This window comes from Papaver somniferum, chromosome 3 (assembly GCF_003573695.1).
Source record: "Papaver somniferum cultivar HN1 chromosome 3, ASM357369v1, whole genome shotgun sequence".
In the NCBI taxonomy this organism is placed as follows: Eukaryota; Viridiplantae; Streptophyta; class Magnoliopsida; order Ranunculales; family Papaveraceae; genus Papaver; species Papaver somniferum.
Genome location: NC_039360.1, coordinates 224,004,199 through 224,023,139, shown reverse-complemented (window position 1 = coordinate 224,023,139; position 18,941 = coordinate 224,004,199). Strand labels below are relative to the sequence as shown.

The 18,941-nt window shown below is 40.3% G+C and overlaps 1 protein-coding gene and 1 pseudogene across 1 annotated transcript; one reads left to right on the top strand and one right to left on the bottom strand.

Moving 5' to 3' along the window:
* Positions 1–3,096: 3,096 nt before the first annotated feature.
* On the top strand, positions 3,097–3,729 carry LOC113360717. The gene has a single exon (XM_026604188.1). It carries the CDS (start codon positions 3,097–3,099, stop codon positions 3,727–3,729), a length of 633 nt encoding a protein of 210 aa, XP_026459973.1.
* A 3,559-nt stretch (positions 3,730–7,288) lies between these two features.
* On the bottom strand, positions 7,289–7,375 carry LOC113362498 (annotated as a pseudogene).
* Positions 7,376–18,941: the final 11,566 nt, after the last annotated feature.

Genomic DNA, 18,941 nt, shown 5'->3' with positions numbered 1-18,941 from the left:
GAAGAAAAAATAAAATAAAAACAAATAAAAAACTAAAAAAAATATAAAAACTCTAGCCTAAAGACAAGCCCGCGTCGGCGGCGCCAAAAATTGATGTGATCTCAATAATGTTGTAGTAAAAAGGTTCGTTGAGGCTTGTGAAAGCAATATATTTTTAGACTTATAAAACTTAAAAGTAAAGAAAACTTATTACAAAATTGACTTCAAGATATTAGAAAACAACCAAGACACTGATTTCACTATTACACATGGATAAATTATGGTAAACAATCCAAAACTCTAATTATCTTTTAAGACTCTTATTTCTTAATTCACAAATAATCTGGAAAATTCTCAAAAATTAATTGTATCCCTAAGCATAGATTATCTAAACAAAGCATAACCTATCTAATTGAATCACAACTAATGAAGAAATTTTTTGCAAACAATTAAAAACTCTGCAAAAGCAGTGATTGAGTGAATTATAAATTAGAGGAAATAAATGATTACCAATTATTCATGCGTAAATAGCTTCCTCATTTCCTTGGTTGTGAGATAAATTAGCCTCTCATCATGTTGAAACACGTTCAAAAGTTGATTTCATTTATGCTTAAAGATGGGTTTACAAATGATAAAAGTGTGAAAATAATTAAAGTTACAGAGAACGATATATGTTGACTGTACCTGTCACTGTAACAAATAAGACTGTCCTGCGATAGTCGCTGAAATTGTAACTTTTAAGACTGTTCTGTGACAGTCGCAATCACTGTAGCATAAACGACACAAGGGTGTGCGTCTTATGTTCTTCGTGTTCTTCACCAGCAGCAGAAAAATGGCTGCTCTGTAACTTGATTTTTTTCAACTTTCTGGTGCTCTAAAACTCTCCCAAACTATCCTCCCCCCTTACTGATATCCCATCACCTATTTATAACCCAGAAACAACAAAATCTCACGTAATAACTTCACATAATCCTCCATTACTCGGCAGTGAAGAAAAATATTCTCGGGAATATTTTCTTCCCTAATTTGCTTTCTCATGCGCCTGTTGTACACGGAATTGCTCCAGCACGTTTCTACCTAATGTCAGTAGCAGTTATACATGCAATATCCTCACAAAATCTCCTCAACATGGCACAAAAATCCCGAGTATCTTTCCCATACGTGGCTTGCCATGTTTTCTTCTTGCGAGTTATCCAGCCAAATTCGATCGAAACAAACACCCATACCAGCTTTGTTATGACATATCACGTCTATCCACTAAGTTTCAGGGATGGAATCTCACTAAATCACGTCCGAAATTCGATCGAAAATTCTGCCAGCAACTGTGACTATTTCCCCGCCAATTTTCATTTTTGAATTTTTGGAAGAAGATGTCATCCCCTTAATCCTGTACGGGTGTCCCTTTAGCACTTGCCCTGGGGTGCAAATAGTATTTTTGGACGTAAATAGTAATTTTTCTGGGATTCCTTCAGCGCATTTCTGGGGTGCCTTTAACACATTTCGGGGGTGTAAAACACCACTTTTCGAGCCAATTTCGCCGCAAGAGCTTATTTTTCCAAAAACATCTACAAAAACATAAAACACCATAATAAGTACGAAATCGAGTACCAACAATACAGAACATTGAGGACAAATTAGACACAAAAATGTGTCTATCAATAGGATCAACTATCTCTGTTGAGTAAGTTTTACCTTCTATCGTTGATTATGATAAGTGGGAACCAGAAGTTGTACTAGAGCGCAAGATGTTTAAAAAGGCTTCATATGCAGGGACTAAATGGTTAGTCAAATGGATGGATCATCCACAAGAAGAAGCCACTTGGGAAGATGCAAATGAGTAACTTCTTCGTTTCCCAGCATTTGAGGGTTGAGGACAAGCCATTTTTTGAGTAGGGTGGGATGTTGCGTACCAACACTCATTCATACTAGTTTACTTATTTAGTTTCTCTATATTTAGTTTATTCTAGTTTCCTTGTTTAGTTTGAACTCTATTGTTAGCATTACTTGTTTTACAAGTATTTGAAGTTATAAATACTGCACCTGAGTTTTGTAAAAACTTAAAACTTAATACAGAAACTCTTCTTCTAGCTTTCTTCTCTTCTTAATCTTCTCAATTCTCTTAATTCTGGTGGCTAACCCCCAATTCAAAGGATTTTATCTGGGTTCTATACCTATTAAGTTACTTAAATCCTTGTGTTTTGGTTTAGAACCCTAACATCATATTAGCCGATTCTGAACAATCAGTTGGTAAGCATATAAACATTAATCGATTGTTCTTAATGTTCTCTATGGAAGAACATCAACTCAAAATTAGTTAATATGGACATTTATATAGACCGATTTGGTTAAAAGAAACGCTCAACTTTTCTAAAGGTGTTTTATACTACAATCTCCTAATATGAACCTTCGTCTATCCCAATTGTTTTGCGACAATCGGCCTAGCTTTATGTATACAAGTCTATATCCGTTGATTCTCAGTGTTATTCGTTAAAAAAATTTCATTACCCGTCACTAATCCATTTAAAATTAAGTTCGAAGTTTATAGTTAATATTTTCTTTTTCTTTTTTTTTTTCTTTTTTTAATGAGTTAATATTCAACCTTTATACATAAGACATGAGAGAGTATATAGTTTCATATAAAGAGAAAAAACAATTTCATGCCATCCGTAATCACATTTAATTTGTATTCCCATTAAGAAAGCTACAATTACCCATATCAGCCAGAGACATGTACCAACCCTTATGAAAAGCACTTTTCTTCTTTTTGTTTTGACTATACTCCACCGTCCATATTGTAGTGGTGTAAGCTACACCTTTCTATCTTAACTGCGAGAGAGCAAACCCCGGACCCTTTTTTCCAATAAATGATTCAAAGTTATTGACCGGATTCAGGAAGATAATCTCTGGCATACTATATGTATGGCCTAGTTTGATATCGGTGTGTCATTTAGAAAACACTTGGTTCTGTCGGTCGGAAGCTGTAAAGAAAGTGTCCCACCGACGCCTCGCCCTCTAAATACTTGGTGGCTCCTTGTCTTTCTCATTTCCATACGCGTTATATCTATCATCACATTCTCCGTCACAGGAGGAAGCTGAATTCTACACCACCTAGAGATTATGGGTAATTGTGTATGCAGTGGGTTTAGCAACGCTGCTCAAGTAATCAAAGTCATAACATCAAATGGTGGAATCATGGAGTTTTACACGCCAATTACAGCTGAATGCATCACAAATGAGTTCCCTGGTCATGGAATTTACAAAACTAGTAACGGAACATATTTCTTATCAAATCCGTTGCTCCACAAGGAAGAACTTCTCCCTGGGGAATTGTATTACCTTCTTCCTCTCAACACCGGCAAAGTAGATATCACAGCTGCGAAATATATTCAGGATGATTATAGTGGAACCTCTTCATCTTTCTTTACGCCTTACCGGATGTCTTTTGATCAACAAAGTAATTATTATCAAGGTAGTTTGAAGAGATCAGACAGCGAAACGACGATAAGAAGTTCTAGTGGTGGTAACAGTAATAGTGGAGTGTGGAAAGTAAAATTAGTGATAAATCCAGAGCAATTATCCAAGATTTTGTCAAAGGAAACGAGCACTGAAGCGCTAGTTAATAGCCTTAGAACTGTGGCTAAATTTGGTTGTAAAGGAGTTCCCGATTCTTCTACTCCTTCCGTAGCAAGTTCTGGTATATGGAGTTTATCGGGTAGTTGTAAAGCTTCATCCTCAGAGAGTTTGGCATAGAAATTTCTGGTATTATATATTTTTTACTTGTTTCTCATAGTGAGGCGTAGCAGTAGTATAATTTTCGGGTGTAATACATGTATAATGTCAGCTAGGCATTTACCTCTCAAGGAGTGTGAATCAAAACCCATGTTTGAATTAATAGCATCAGTACAATTTTTGGTTGTAATATAAGTGTGCCGTATTTCTGGAGAATCCACAATTCCACATATCCTCCATTTTATTGCTGCAAAAAGAATTTTGAGCAGCTTTATATGACATTTACGGTAGTAGTACTAAGTCAGAAAACAGATAGCATTTGAGCCCATACATACTTAAACTAGTTAGTCTCAAAGAGACAAACACAAATGCAGGAAACACAAATAACATGGGGCAGCAGAAATCACCATTGACTCTTGTCTTCTCTGATTTACTCAACCGACGTGCTAATTTAAGAAGGATGTATTTTTCTATTTTCTTTTATAGCCGACTAGAGGCTGCCAGAAAACTACACCAGGGGGGTGAAATTGATGTTCGCAAGATCAATTTTTAGTGCTAATGATTACGATTAGATTTGATTAATTAGGAATTTCAATGATTGGTTAAAAATTAAATTATTAGTGTTAAATTAGTAAAGAAATCAAATTTACGTGAGAGTTGGAATTTTTGAGAGGAAGAAGTGAAAAAAAACTTGGGTTTTGAGATTTTAGTGATTAGAAACGACTAAAATGTGTGATTCAAATCAGGGATAGACTTCTATACGAGGTTTAATGTCTTTTTTATAAGTTGAATCTATCAAAAAATTGAATTTTTAAAATCCAGATCTACTGACTAGATGAACAGTTCAGCTGACAAGTTATAAGCCGAACTTTACTCTGTAATTCACGAATTTAGGTTCGGATGATTCGAACAAAACCGTTCTCAGCCGAACCTAGGTGTATTTTCAAAAAACTGAGGTTCGGTTCACAAGTTGTCAGCCGAACTTCACTCTGTAACTGACGAATTTAGGTTCGGTTGATTCGAACAAAATCTAGCAAAATTGCCTTAGCCGAACATAGTGTTTCTCTAAATCATATACTAGGTTCGGTTCAAAATTGATATTCTAAGATCAGCCGAACTGATCTTCTGAAAACCCTAATTTAATTTTTGAAATCATATTTTATCGATTGAACAAAATAAAATCAATCAAAAACAAGATGGGTTTGTTACAAATACATTCCAAAATACATCTAGGAGCAATTGAGATTTGGATTTCGCACTCCAACATCGCTCACTTCGATTTGTGTTTCCTTTGATTGATTGATTGCTTGATTGAATTGGAGTCCAAGATGTTTAAGATTAAAGGTTATTTTGATTTTTGATTTTAGGTTTTTGAGGATATGGGAACTCTAGTAATTAGATTGATTAAGGATATATAGGTAATTGCACTACCTTTAGACGCCCCTTATAAAATCGTCCTAGATGGGATAATAAATAAATATGCCTCAAAACAATTCAGTATGCCTCAAAACAGGTTTCATGAAATCCAATCATCCAAAATTCTTTTGAAGGCCCGTTCAAATCCTAAAATCCCCACACTTAAAAGGTATGAGTTGTGGAGGGGATTGGTTCTGTCCTTTTTAAAGAAATGCATGCCCACGATGCCACATGCACTGCAAGGTTAGAAGTCTGGGCGGTAATCCGTACCATTTGTACTGCAAATCCCGGCCAAGAGTAAAAGCAGGTAAAAGGCCCATTGCAGACTGCAGAGGGTTTGTTTGTCAGGTCCACATGGAGGTGTAAATTGGGATGTGCCAGCAGGAGCACAACCCAGCACATAGGGGTGAGCAAAAAGTCCGGAACCGCGGATTTCATCCTTATCCGTCCGTAATTACGGGTAAAAACCAATCCATAAGATCTATGGACCTGACACGGGTAAGATTCTCAAATCCGCACTATTAGCGGTTTGGTTACTATTGGACTTTGACATTCGCGGATTCTTCCACACCCTAGATTGGATGTAGGTATTAGGTATTACATGTATTACTGTCATTGTTCATTTCACGCGGATTCTTCCACATCCTAGGTTGGATGTAGGTATTAGGAATTACATGTATTACTGTCATTGTTCATTAGTACCATACGTAGATTAGTCATTAGTAGCATAGCAATGAAAGCAAACTCATTCATATAAAGGGAGACTTACATACCTTGTGATTCAGGTAATGATGACCGTCCATATACATTAACTGAACGCACCAGTTCCATATGGTCTTGATATGATTCTCCCCCACTAACACGATGCCCAACACCATCAAAATGACTTCTATCAGGCAAACCATCAGCAACCATGGCACCAGATGAAAATGGAGAACCGGCCATAAATTTCGCACTGCTCCGACCATCAAACATATGAACAGCAGGTGAATACATTGAATAATAGGCAAGACCAGGTGCTCCAAGAGGTCCACTCTTCGCCTTTGACCGTCTCTGCGGCTGTTGAGCTGAATTCCTAGTAAAGTCTTTCCATTGTTAAACGGCAGCAATGATGACGCACCCCCATTTTGATACGTTTTACCATTACTTCTGTCAATGGAAGACACAAGTCTGTATTGTAAGTTCTTCAACAACTAACTTTTTTTTTGTTTCTTGCAACAAATTTTAATTTCAGTTTTTTTTCGTTTATTTTATTTTAGTTTTGGACTTAATCCGCAGATGATTGGGCCGGACACGGTTGGATTTTCGAAATCCGCAATTTTGACGGATTGGACACATGTGATTCCTAATCCGCATCCGTCTGTTGCACATCCATACAAGTACGCTAAAATTTGAGCACAACCCAGCACAACACGTTAACTTAATGGGATGGGCTGGGTTAGATCAACCGGCATAGTAGCCCAACACAACACGCGGCACAACACATTATTAATACATCACATTTTGTATATATTTCAAAAAAAACAGCCACATTTTATTATATTGAATTATTTTCATAAAAACACAAATAATACATATACATAAATATTTTCCTATTAAATAAATGTGCCTAAATTCTTAATATCTAGCACAAAACACAGCACGTGATTTCATGGGCTGGGCCGGCATGTTTTACACCTTTAGGTCCACAGCTCTTCAAAGCAAAGATCAAGATTACAGTAAACTTGCTCTCTCCTTGTTTTTCTATTTGTTTTAATTTGGAGGTCCAAAACAAATTAAAGATAAAGAACACTGGTTCTCTTAAGTCCCCTAAATCTAAAGAGATTCATCAACAAAAGAGATATATTTTTCTTATAGTTTTATTGAAACATGACCATGGTTAGTTGTAGCACACTCAGCCCAAAACAAAGGAGAGACCGCTTCTTAATCTGTAAAATCAAAGACTTAATTCTGGAAAATCAAAGGGAGATTCTAATAATCGAAAAAAAATCTTTAGATTGTGTTGACTCATTGTAATCACCGATACAAGATCTGTAAGATTAGGTCCAGTCCAAACCTCAAAATTTATCTCATCAATACTCTAGTTTATTCAATCACTGATTTAATTTCTATGAATCAAAAATTTCCTAATCAGTAAAAATTAATAATATCAGATTTTGTTTTGAGACTCAGAATTATATCAGAATGATCGGCAAGTACAGATTAAATCCATACATTACGACGAACGAGACCAAAGAAATCATCACTGTCCCAAATCTAATTTCATAATCCATAAATAAATTTATAGGCATTGAACAAAATAAAAAAACAATCTCAGATGTACAATCTCTTTTATGATCTTAAGCAAAATAGAAATTTCAGCAAAAGGTTTTAGTGAAGAGATTATTTAATTTAGGGTAGCTGTATTCATCTCCATGGCACAGATGTTTATAGCCATAGAGGTAAACTTCAGCCCCATTTTTCTACTCATTAAAAACCCTAACTTTGTTATAGCAAATTAAACAAACAAATCTACACATAAAAGATTGAGATTCTGCTCATAACAATAAAATCCTAATCAAATGAAAAATAAAAACAAAATTTTACATTCATAGGAACAGAGATGTGAAAATAGAAGAACAGCGACGAGGAGAAGAATGAGACCTACATTGGGGCTTTCTGAACATATATATAGCGGCGGTTTAAAATTTCTAGGGTTTGCGAAGCTATGCCACGAGAAACTTTACTTGTACCCTCCAACCCTAAAAATGGCTCAGATTAGGTTGTGGTCTGGCCAAATGTACGTGGCCATTCTTAATATTTTGACAGGTACTCTGGTTGATTTTATTAAAAACCTGTCCCTCTGAATTTTCGTAACTGTTTCTTTTTTTGAGAAAAAAGTAGGTAGTTAAGACAAAAAGATGAATAATAAAACCGTTTTGGAGAAAAAAAATACACATGTCATTACATAAAGATGGGCCACATACTTCTTCGGGTCTGGCCACATAAATAATATAGGTGGCCATTCTTAATATTTTGACACGTACTCTGATTAACTTCTTTAAAAACCTGCCCCCTCTAAATCTCCGTAACTGGTTTTCCTTTTTGAGAAAAAGTAGGTAGTTAAGACAAAAAGATGAATAATAAAACTGTTTTGGAGAAAAAAAATCCATGTGCCATTACATAAAGATGGGAAACATACTTAAAATATGTGACTCGACCACATCGTAATCGCACTGTCTAAAAACTCAGAGAGAACTTTACTTGTACCACCCACCTAATTGTTATAACACCTTGCGTAAAGGCTATCCGCACGGGTATGCTGGGCGCCTTGACCCACGGTGAGATTTTGGGAAAGATGGAAATTTGAGAATTTTCTATTTTCAAAAATTCTATGTGAACGGTGATATTAAACAATGAAAAATCCGCCCACTCACATATCAACATAAATATGAGATTCCCTGTTTTACTTCAGGGATGGGGCTCAGCATTGTGTGAGTGTGAGGTTTTGCCTTTGTCTAAAATTATGGTTCATAGAAAATTATTGTATTGTTTTTTAGATAAAATTCCTGGCATTTTTAGAGCCACTCAAAAGGAATTAGGGGTCATTGATTTATACCCATACAAGGACACTCGTTAAGGAACACCTTATAGGAATTTGAAGTTATCTTTATGCCCTTCAAGAAAAAATAAAAATAAAAACCAAAATTTGATTTCAACTTCCTTCATTTCAACTCTTCTTCTTCGATTCATCGTCGTCGTCGTGAATCGTAAAATAAAAACACCGTGAATTCGTTTATTAAACCATAGGTAAGGGTAATGAACCCCAAAGAGCTAAAACTAAAAACGTTACTCGCAGTATCAATCCAAATGTCGAAATTTTAGCAAGAAATAAAGAGATTGTTGATGAAAGTGACGAAGAACGCGAAGCCGCGGATGTAGTTGGTGGTGGCGAATCTGATAGCCAAACACTCCAGCAACTTCAAATGTCGCCAATTAGGTAAGATTCTATCATTTTTTAGGTTTATGTCGCTTTAATTCGACGAATCGAAAAAAAAAATTCTAGGGTTTTCTGTTTTTTCCCAGATTCGGGAGATATGCATGATTTTTAACTTCTGAAAGTAGTCGTGTTCTTCATTTCTCAAGAACATCGAAAGTATTCTGGAGATAGAGTTATAGATTAACTTCCAAATATTAATTGTTGGTCATATCTTCCTGTCAATAAAATGGATATAATCGGTAGATTAAAGAATTTTTTGACTTTCGAATATATTAATGTAGAACACAATAATCGGAAATACACTAACTACCGATTGTAAAATGTGAAAAGTCCTCAAAATTGTGATTTAGGCAAAATCCCATATTGGGGCCAGTATATATTCGGAAGAGAATATAATATTCTATTCTTCTGATTGTAAAATGTTGAAACTGAAATAATTTTTGGGCTATATATCATTTGGTAGAAAATATTATTAATGTCTTCCGATTATATAGGATGAAAAACATGGAGTTTCTGGACTCCAATTGATGAATATTCGGTAGCAAATATATGTGCTTAGCTTCCGATTGTTTTGTATTCGGAAACCAAATGTTTCATTTTACTTTCGATTGTGTACATTCGGGTTTTAATTGTGTAATTTTGCTTCCGATTGTGTGCACTGTCAGCTAGTGCTAAGAGAGAAAGGAATGCCAAGGGAAATTCAAGTGTTGAACAAGGTGTATAACCAATTGCTCCACAAGGCAGCTAACAAGGTGTGAATGGTGTTTTTAAAGTTTGGATTATGTCGTTTGATGTCATGGTATTAAAGTCCAACAATGGTCATAGTTTGATGTATTTTATAGTTTGTGTTGGATTATGTCGTTTTTAAGGTTTGCATCGAATTACAAATTCTTACATTACGTTTATGGTTTGCGAATTGTTAGTTTTATAGATTATGAATGGTGAATGGTGTTTTAGTTATCTTTATGAATTTATCAATGATTTGTATGTGACTCAAATATAACAACATAAAACTATTGAATTTTGAAGCTCAGACGGGAGATTATTTAATATAACTATCTTCTGAGTCTGGTCAATTAACAAAGTCGGAAGATTAGTTAATATACCTATCTTCCGAATCTGGCCAATTTACAACATTTTGTCAATTCAGGGTTTTAATCGAGAGGAAAATCTAAATGTTTTCCATCGAATATAGATCAATTTTTAGAATGCATTGTTTTGTACCAAAAAAACCCTATATTTGGAAGTTTATGCAAATGCAATATCTTCCGATTATTACAAGTTCAACACCAGAAAATTTTTGGTTTTTCAAAAAATCTGATTTTTGGGCCATGGTACATTCGGAAGTTTATGCAAATGCAATATCTTCCGAATATGCTTATTGCATAACAAACCATGCCATGGCTCTAGGTGGTTCCAAGAGGCGCAATCCTAAGGATTTTCGAAGGTTAGCCGACATACATTCGGAAGTTTATGCAAATGCAATATCTTCCGATTATTACAAGTTCAAAATTTGAAAAATCTCTGTTTTCCCAAAATTCTGATTTTTGGGCCATCGTATATTCGGGAGTTTATTCAAATGACACATCTTCCGAATATGATTGCGGAAGATCCTACCATGCCATGGCTCTAGGTGGTTCCAAGGGACATTTTAGAAGGTTAGGCAACATACATTCGAGAGTTTATGTAAATTATATTTCCTCCGAATATTACAAGTTCAAATTTTGAAAAATCATCGTTTTCTCAAAATTCTGATTTTTGGGCCATCGTATATTCGGGAGTTTATTCAAATGACATGTCTTCCGAATATGACTGTGGCAGATCCTACCATGTCATGGCTCTAGATGGTTCCAAGGGCCATTTTAGAAGGTTAGGAAATTTCGGGAGTTTATGTAAATTATATTCTCTCCGAATATTACAAGTTCAAAATTCGAAAAATCTTTGTTTTTCGAAAATTTTGATTTTTGGGCCATCGTATATTCGGGAGTTTATACAAATGACATATTTTCCGAATATGACTGTGGTAGATCCTACCATGCCATGGCTACAGGTGGTTCTAAGAGTCATTTTAGAAGGTTAGGCAACATACATTCGGGAGTTTATGTATATTATATTCCCTTTGAATATTACAAGTTCAAAATTTGAAAAATATCAGTTTTTCCAAAATTCCGATTTTTGGTCCATCGTATATTCGGGAGTTTATTCAAATAACATATCTTCTGAATATGACTGTAGCAGTTCCTACCATGTTATGGCTCTAGGTGGTTCCAAGGGCCATTTTAGAAGGTTAGGAAACATATATTCGGGAGTTTATGTAAATTATATTCCATCCTAATATTACAAGTTCAAAATTTGAAAAATCTCCATTTTTCCAAAATTCTGATTTTTGGACCATCGTATATTCGGAAGTTTATTCAAATTACATATATTCCGAATATGACTGTGGCAGATCCTACCATGCCATGGCTTTAGGTGGTTCCAAGGGCCATTTTAGAAGGTTAGGCTTCGATCAAGTTTGGTATTTCGAGCCGAGTATACCTCGCTGTTTGAGGGTGCAAACGGTTTCTGCTGATTTCGGTAGTTTCGAGTGTGTGGGTGAGAAACGAGTCTAAACCCTAAACAATGTACATCAAGGGAGACTTTAGATTCAAGAGATCAGTATGTACAAATCCGGCCTAAACCAAGAAATGGTTGTTCCAGACTTGCTTCGGTCACAAAGAGGAGGAGAATGGTTGGTTTAGGAAGGGAAGCGAAGAGAGTATTCAGACCAGAATAATTGATCCTGGAAGAGTAGTTGTTTTGTGACTTGCATCAGAAAGTGGGAAGCTAACAGATGGGAAAGCTAGCAAACGTTTTCTGAGTGTTGTATGCTCCTGAACAGAACTTGTTGTTCGGTGGAAATAGGTAAGACCTATTTATACAAGTCGAAGTGAAACGTACTATGGTCTCGTAAGAAATGGAAACGGATGAGTAAATGGGAGGAGGTGGTAACCGTTAATGCCTGGAATTGGTGATCCATAAAAGAAAGTGTTTTACGATTACTCCCTATATTTACTAACCGCCTCATCCTTATGACACTGTCTTGTAACGGGCGTAGTGTACGCCGCACGATGTAAACCGCCAAACCAATATCCAATGAGCATCCCCTAGTTTGTGACATGTGTTGATGTCTCGAGTATTTTCGTGGAAAACATGTAGCATGTTGTTGTTGTTTGTCAAGTTGAGCTTAGGAGACTTGCCGGCTCGGCGGTGACCTTTGACGGTCGAGATTTTTCATCTTGAGAGGAAGGGTAGTCGTTGATTATTGCAACCCTTCATTTGGTAGCCAGTGACATGAAAGCATGACCGGCATGGATTTAATATGGCCTAGTTTAGGCGTGGCCAAAAGCTAGGGTTTTGGCATTGTTTGAGTGCGACCAAAACTAGGGCTTGGCGTCGAGCCAAAAGGTTGCCCTGCGTTAGCTGGTAACCTTGGACGGCTAAGATCTGCGTCTTAGATAGAAATGCGGCCGTCAATTGTTGCAAGCCTTCGTTTTGGAAGCCGTAAAAGGAAGGCCGGCATGGTATGGTTTAGGCGCATCAAGGTGACTGGCACGGCATAACTTGGCGCGGTTTAGGCGTGGCCAAAACTAGGGTTTTGGCGTTGGGCCAAAGGTTACCATGCGTTTGCTGGTAACCTTGGACGGCTAAGATGTGCATCTAAGATGGAAGGGTGGCCGTCGATTGTTGCAAGCCTTCGTTTTGGAAGTTGTGAAGGGAAGGCCGGAATGATATGGTTTAGGCGTGACAAGGTGTCTGGAACGGCATGCCATTGGCACATGTGGCATGGTCGGCATGCCTTGGCGCGGTTTTGGCGTTGGGCCAAAGGTTACCATGCGTTGGTTGGTGACCTTGGACGGTTAATATTTGCATCTAAGATAGAAGGGTGGCCATTGATTGCCGCACACCTTCGTTTTGGTAGCCGTGAGGGGAAGCCCCGCATGGTATGGTTTAGGTGCGGCAAGGTGGAGGGAACGACATGCCATTGGCACATGTGGCATGGTAGGCATGCCTTGGCGCGGTTCAGGCGTGGCCAAAACTAGGGTTTTAGCATTGGGCCAAAGGTTACCATGCGTTGGTTGGTGACCTTGGACGGCTAAGATTTTCATCTAAGATGGAAGGGTAGTCGTTGATTGTCGCACGCCTTTGTTTTGGCAGCCGTTAGGGGAAGTCCGGCATGGTATGGTTTCGGCGCAGCAAGGTGGCTGGCACGGCATGCCATTGGCACATGTGGCATGGTCGGCATGCCTTGGCGCGGTTTAGGCATGTCCAAAACTAGGGTTTTGGAATTGGGCCAAAGGTTACCATGCGTTGGCTGGCGACCTTGGACGGCTAAGATTTGCATCTAAGATGGAAGGGTGGTCGTTGATTTTGCACGTCTTCGTTTTGGCAACCGTAAAGGGAAGGCCGACATGGTAGGGTTTAGGCGCGGCAAGGTTGCTGGCACGTCATGCCATTGGCACATGTGGCATGGTCGGCATGCCCTGGCGCGGTTTAGGCGTGGCCGAAACTAGGATTTTGGCGTTGGGCCAAAGGTTACCATGTGTTGGATGGCGACCTTGGACTGCTAAGATCTGCATATCAGATGGAAGGGTGCTCGTTGATTGTTGCAACCCTTCGTTTTGGCATCTAGCGGCATGTAGCGGGGCCGACATAGCTTTGGCATGGAATCGTGGCTGACATGGTTTGCCATTGGCACGTTGGCCCGGCTGGCATGGTTGGCATGCCTTGGCGCGGAGCTGTGGCTGGCACGGCATGCCATTGGCACATGTGGTGCGGCTGGCATGGTTGGCATGCTTTGGTGCGGAGACGTGGCTGGCATGGTTTGCCATTGGCACGGTGGCGCGGCTGGCATGGTTGGCATTCTTTGGCGCGGAGACGTGGCTGGCATGGTTTGCCATTGGCACGGTGGTGCGGCTGGCATGGTTGGCATGCCTTGGCGCGGAGACGTGGCTGGCATGGTCTGCCATTGGCACGGTGGTGCGGCTGGCATGGTTGGCATGCCTTGGCACAGAGATGTGGCTGGCACAGCATGTCATTGGCACATGGGGCTGGCATGGTTTGCATTCCTTGGCGCGGAGACGTGGCTGACATGGTTTTCCATTGGCACGGTGGTGCGGCTGGCATGGTTGGCATGCCTTGGCGCGGAGACGTGGCTGGCATGATTTTCCATTGGCATGGTGGTGTAAGAATTTAGGGTTTGGTGTACGAAGGTGATTTCGGTCAATAGTAAGGGTTCTACCGTGGAACATGACACATATATATGTAAAAAAAAGGTACCCTGGTAATTCTTATTTAGGCGTGTTGAGTGATTCAATAAATGCGCTAGTGGTATTAGTGATGTCATGTCAGATGTAAGGTTTTTACGATTTGAACCCTAAGCTAAAAACCACCATCAATATTAAGTCCCCTGCTTAGCTCGGAACATGAGCATTGTTGCGAGGTAAGCATATGATGGTGACAAGAGAGGACAAAATCGAAATGACAAGTTGTGAAAAGATGGTCAAGAAGACACGACTAACATTTTTCGAGAGGTAAGGAGAGTTCGTGATTCTTGTGTTGGCGGCCTTGCATAGATTCTACTTGTGGTGTAGCTGGCTAGACCGTGAAGTGGTGAGATGTAGATTTTCGGCTTGGAATGGGAGCCGCAGGCGTTGGTCGGCTTGGAATGGGAGCCGCAGGCGTTGGTCGTCTTGGAATGAAGGAAACTGGATTCGGTCAGCGGAATGGTGGAAACTGTCTTCAGTCCGCAGAATGGTGTAAAATGGTTTCAGAAATTCGGCTACCAAACAATGGTGATGACGCTGGAACTTCGGTTATCAAATGGTAGTGATGGCACCTGGCAACTTTGTCGAAATCAAGGTTTGGGATGCCGAAACCCTAATCAGCGCTCCTTACTAAAATCGTTATAGAATTCTCGTACGAACTCGGATTTTGACGGTCTGCCCCTCCATATGACCGGAAAAAGATATTATTATCTCCTTAGCAGGAATATTTAGGTTTTGAACTCGTTTAGGAGGTGAAAACGGCCCGACAGTGAAACTCAGGAGGAATTCAGGAGGGATGTTGCGGGCCCGGGGTAGCATAGTCGCGCCGAGTCATCTGTTCCCGTTCATGGATCAAGAAGGGAACTTTATTCTGTGCAAAACTCTAGAAACTCCGTCCGTATGAAAAGAGGTATTGACCTTCTTCTGTTTTCTATTGCTCGTTTGTATCTGCGCTTTCGTCTGCAGTATCTCTCCAGTGGATTCCAAAATTTACCAAATTCCGTTGCATTTTTTGGACGGATGGATGGAATATATGCTCGGCAACGATCATGTCAGGGTTAATCTTAGAGATTGTGGTTGCGGTGTCGGTTCATCCTCGGATTTAGGTTGTTCAGTGCCTGAACCTTCTAATCGTGATGATGATGTGCTGTGAATGCTTGTATGGTCGAAAATTTCTGGCGCCCCCGGATGAAATAGGGAGACGTTCCGTTGCCGATGTGCTGCTATCAAGTCTTCCAGGACTTTGTTCTAAGCGACATCCTTCGAACCATCTTCTAAATCTTGGACTATCGTATAGAATGAGATGTGTAAGAAGTCCCCAGTTATACTTCGGTTTGATCCGATAGCATGGATGAATATGTGAATGTATCTTTGTGGCGTGCTCTTGAAGTCTTCGATGTACACGTACGGCTTCGTGTTGAGAAATTCCTGCGGCTCGTGAAACTTCAACAGTGATGATGCTGAAATCAGAAATAACCTGGTTAAGGGGAGTGAAAGCGTCTCATGCTGGTAGTCCCTTGTGTATCCTATTTTCATTACATCGCCTTGAATCCACGTCCACGTGATTTGATACAAGCTTATCGTACTCTTCTGGATGTGACGCTGGGATGCTCAGGATATCGCATGGACGAAATATTCTAGATAACGAAGACGTAGGAATGAGAGAGTTATGTTGTTTATCATGGCTCCCTCTGTTTCTTCAAGAAAATGTTTCAGCCGAGTCTGTGGAGTTATCTGATGAGTCTTTGATGGTCGTCGATGGATTGCGAAGAGAAGTCCCTAGTCGCATTTTTCTTTAGTGATGTGTTGTAAAAGTGGTAAGTAGAGTATCGTTCAAACTCGGACTTGTAAGATTAGATTTCAGAATTAATAAAATATATACAATAAAGTTGTCACAGTATCGAGAGGTACTGAGACTCAGGATTCCACCAAATTCCATTCATGTGATTCAAATAATAATTCTAGACATTTATAGCTCAAAAGATAACACTTATAGACTCTTATTCTTTGCCAAGATAGATTTTATAAAGCATTAGATGTAAATCACAAGCATGACGCATCAAAAGTACTTAGACTAAGCATGCGACATCAAACAAAATCACAACTAATCAACTAAAAATCATAATTCAATTCAAATCAATGCAAAAAGTCATATAAAGAATTAATAGAATTACCACAGTGATGAAAAAAGGCTTCCTTCGTCATCCCAGTGTTGGGGTTTAGCTCCTCGTATTAATCGTGGTCTCAAAATATGTATTTAAAGCTCAAAAGATGATTAAAAGATTGAAAAGTAGTAACACAAACTGTTTAAAACGTTATATTGGCGTTACAAAGAAGCTGTTACAATGGACTGACTGTTACAGAGGGTTTGAATGTAACACCGTTGCGAATTTGAGACGCTGTTCTTATTTGCAACGTTGTTCTTCAGCACCAGCAGCAGCAGCAGCGGACTCCCTGCAACTTGATCTCTAGAGCTCTGTGGTGCTCTAAAGCTCTCTGAAACTCGTCCAACTTCTCCCCAAACTCCCGATCCTCCTTCTGGGACTCGTAGCAACTCCTTATATACACAAAAACCTAATCGAATCCGAGTATATCTCGGATTATTCTTTTCTGCCAAGTTACGGATAATAGATTTTTCCTGTATTCTCACGGTTTCTTTTGTGTCCTGATGTATTTAGAACTCTTCTATGACGTCCAAGGAATCATCCTAGCCATTGGTACACTTCTAATACCTCACGTAATCTCTTCCTACAATCAACAGAACCCGTGAAGCCCTATTTTTCTTGTTTTGATTAAAACTCGATTTCCAGCCAATTTGGGTATAAAACAATGATCATAATAGGCCTGTTTGGGTCCAGGGAAGATACCCACCAAGTTTCAGCGATTGAATCGCCCTAGAACTCGATCAAATATTCTCCCAAAATTCAAAAGATGTGATGAACACTCCTGCCAATTTCAAAATTCAAAAGGTGAAGGTGACCTCCCCCTTATCTAGTTCCGGTGTCCCTTTAGCCCATGGCCGGAATGGGTTACCCCTTATCCATAGTGAGAGTCCGAATAACACTTGCCCCTTGGGTGCGTTTAGTAATTTTTCTGGGATGTTTTCAACACTTTTCTCGGGGTTCCTCCGGGGTATTTCTGGGATGTCACTGGTACGTCTGCTACGGAGGTTCAAATGCCACGTTTTGAGCCAATTTCGCCGCAAAAGCTTATTTCTCCAAAAACACCTACAAAGAGATAAAATACCAAAATAAATACAAGAATGAGAACTATTAATATATAGAATCGAGACAAATTAGACACAAAGATGTGTTTATCATTTAATTTCTGAAGTTGTTTTCCTCTGAGCAGGCTTGGGATCCTCCGCGGCCTCGTAAAGTGTTGAAGTTGTTTTCCTCTGAGGAGGCTTGTCGCAACCCTTCGTTTTTGCAGCTAGTGGCATGTAGCGGGGTCGGCATGGCTTTCACATGGAGTCGTGGATGGAATGGTTTGCCATTGGCACGGTGGCGCGGCTGGCATGGTTGGCATGCCTTGGCGTAGAGGTGTGGTTGGCACGGCATGCCATTGGCACATGTGGTGTGGCTGGCATGGTTGGCATGCCTTGGCGCGAAGAGGTGGCTAGCATGGTTTTCCATTGGCACGGTGGCGCGTCTAGCATGGTTGGCATTCTTTGGCGCGGAGACGTGGATGGCATGGTTTGCCATTGGCACGGTGGTGCGGCTGGGATGGTTGGCATGCCTTGGCGCGGAGACGTGGCTGGCATGGTTTACCTTTGGTGCGACAAGGTGGCTGGCACAGCATGCCATTGGCACATGTGGCATGGTCGGCATGCCTTGGCGCGGTTTAGGCGTGGCCAAAACTAGGGTTTTGGCGTTGTGCCAAAGATTACCAAGCATTGGATGGCGACCTTGGACGGCTAAGATCTGCATCTCAGATGGAAGGGTGGCCGTTGATTGTTGCAACCCTTCGTTTTGGCAGCCAGCGACATGTAGCGGGGTCGGCATGGCTTTGGCATGGAACCGTGGCTGGCATGGTTTGCCATTGGCACGGTGGCGCGGCTGGCATGGTTGGCATGCCTTGGCGCGGAGGTGTGGCTGGCACGGCATGCCATTGGCACATGTGGTGCGGCTGGCATGGTTGGCATGCCTTGGCGCGGAGACGTGGAAGGCATGGTTTGTCATTGGCACAGTGGCGCGGCTGGCATTGTTGGCATGATGTGGATGGCATGGTTTGCCATTGGCACGGTGGTATGGCTGGCATGGTTGACATGCCTTGGCGCGGATATGTGGATGGCACGGCTTGCCATTGGCACGGTGGCGTAGCTGGCATGGTTGGCATTCTTTGGCGCGGAGACATGGCTGGCATGGTTTTCCAATGGCATGGTGGGGCGGCTGGCATGGTTGGCATGCCTTGGCGCGGAGATGTGGCTGGCACGGCATGCCATTGGCACATGCAGCTGGCATGGTTGGCATGCCTTGGCGCGGAGACGTGGCTGGCATGGTTGGCATGCCCTGGCGCGGAGACGTGGCTGG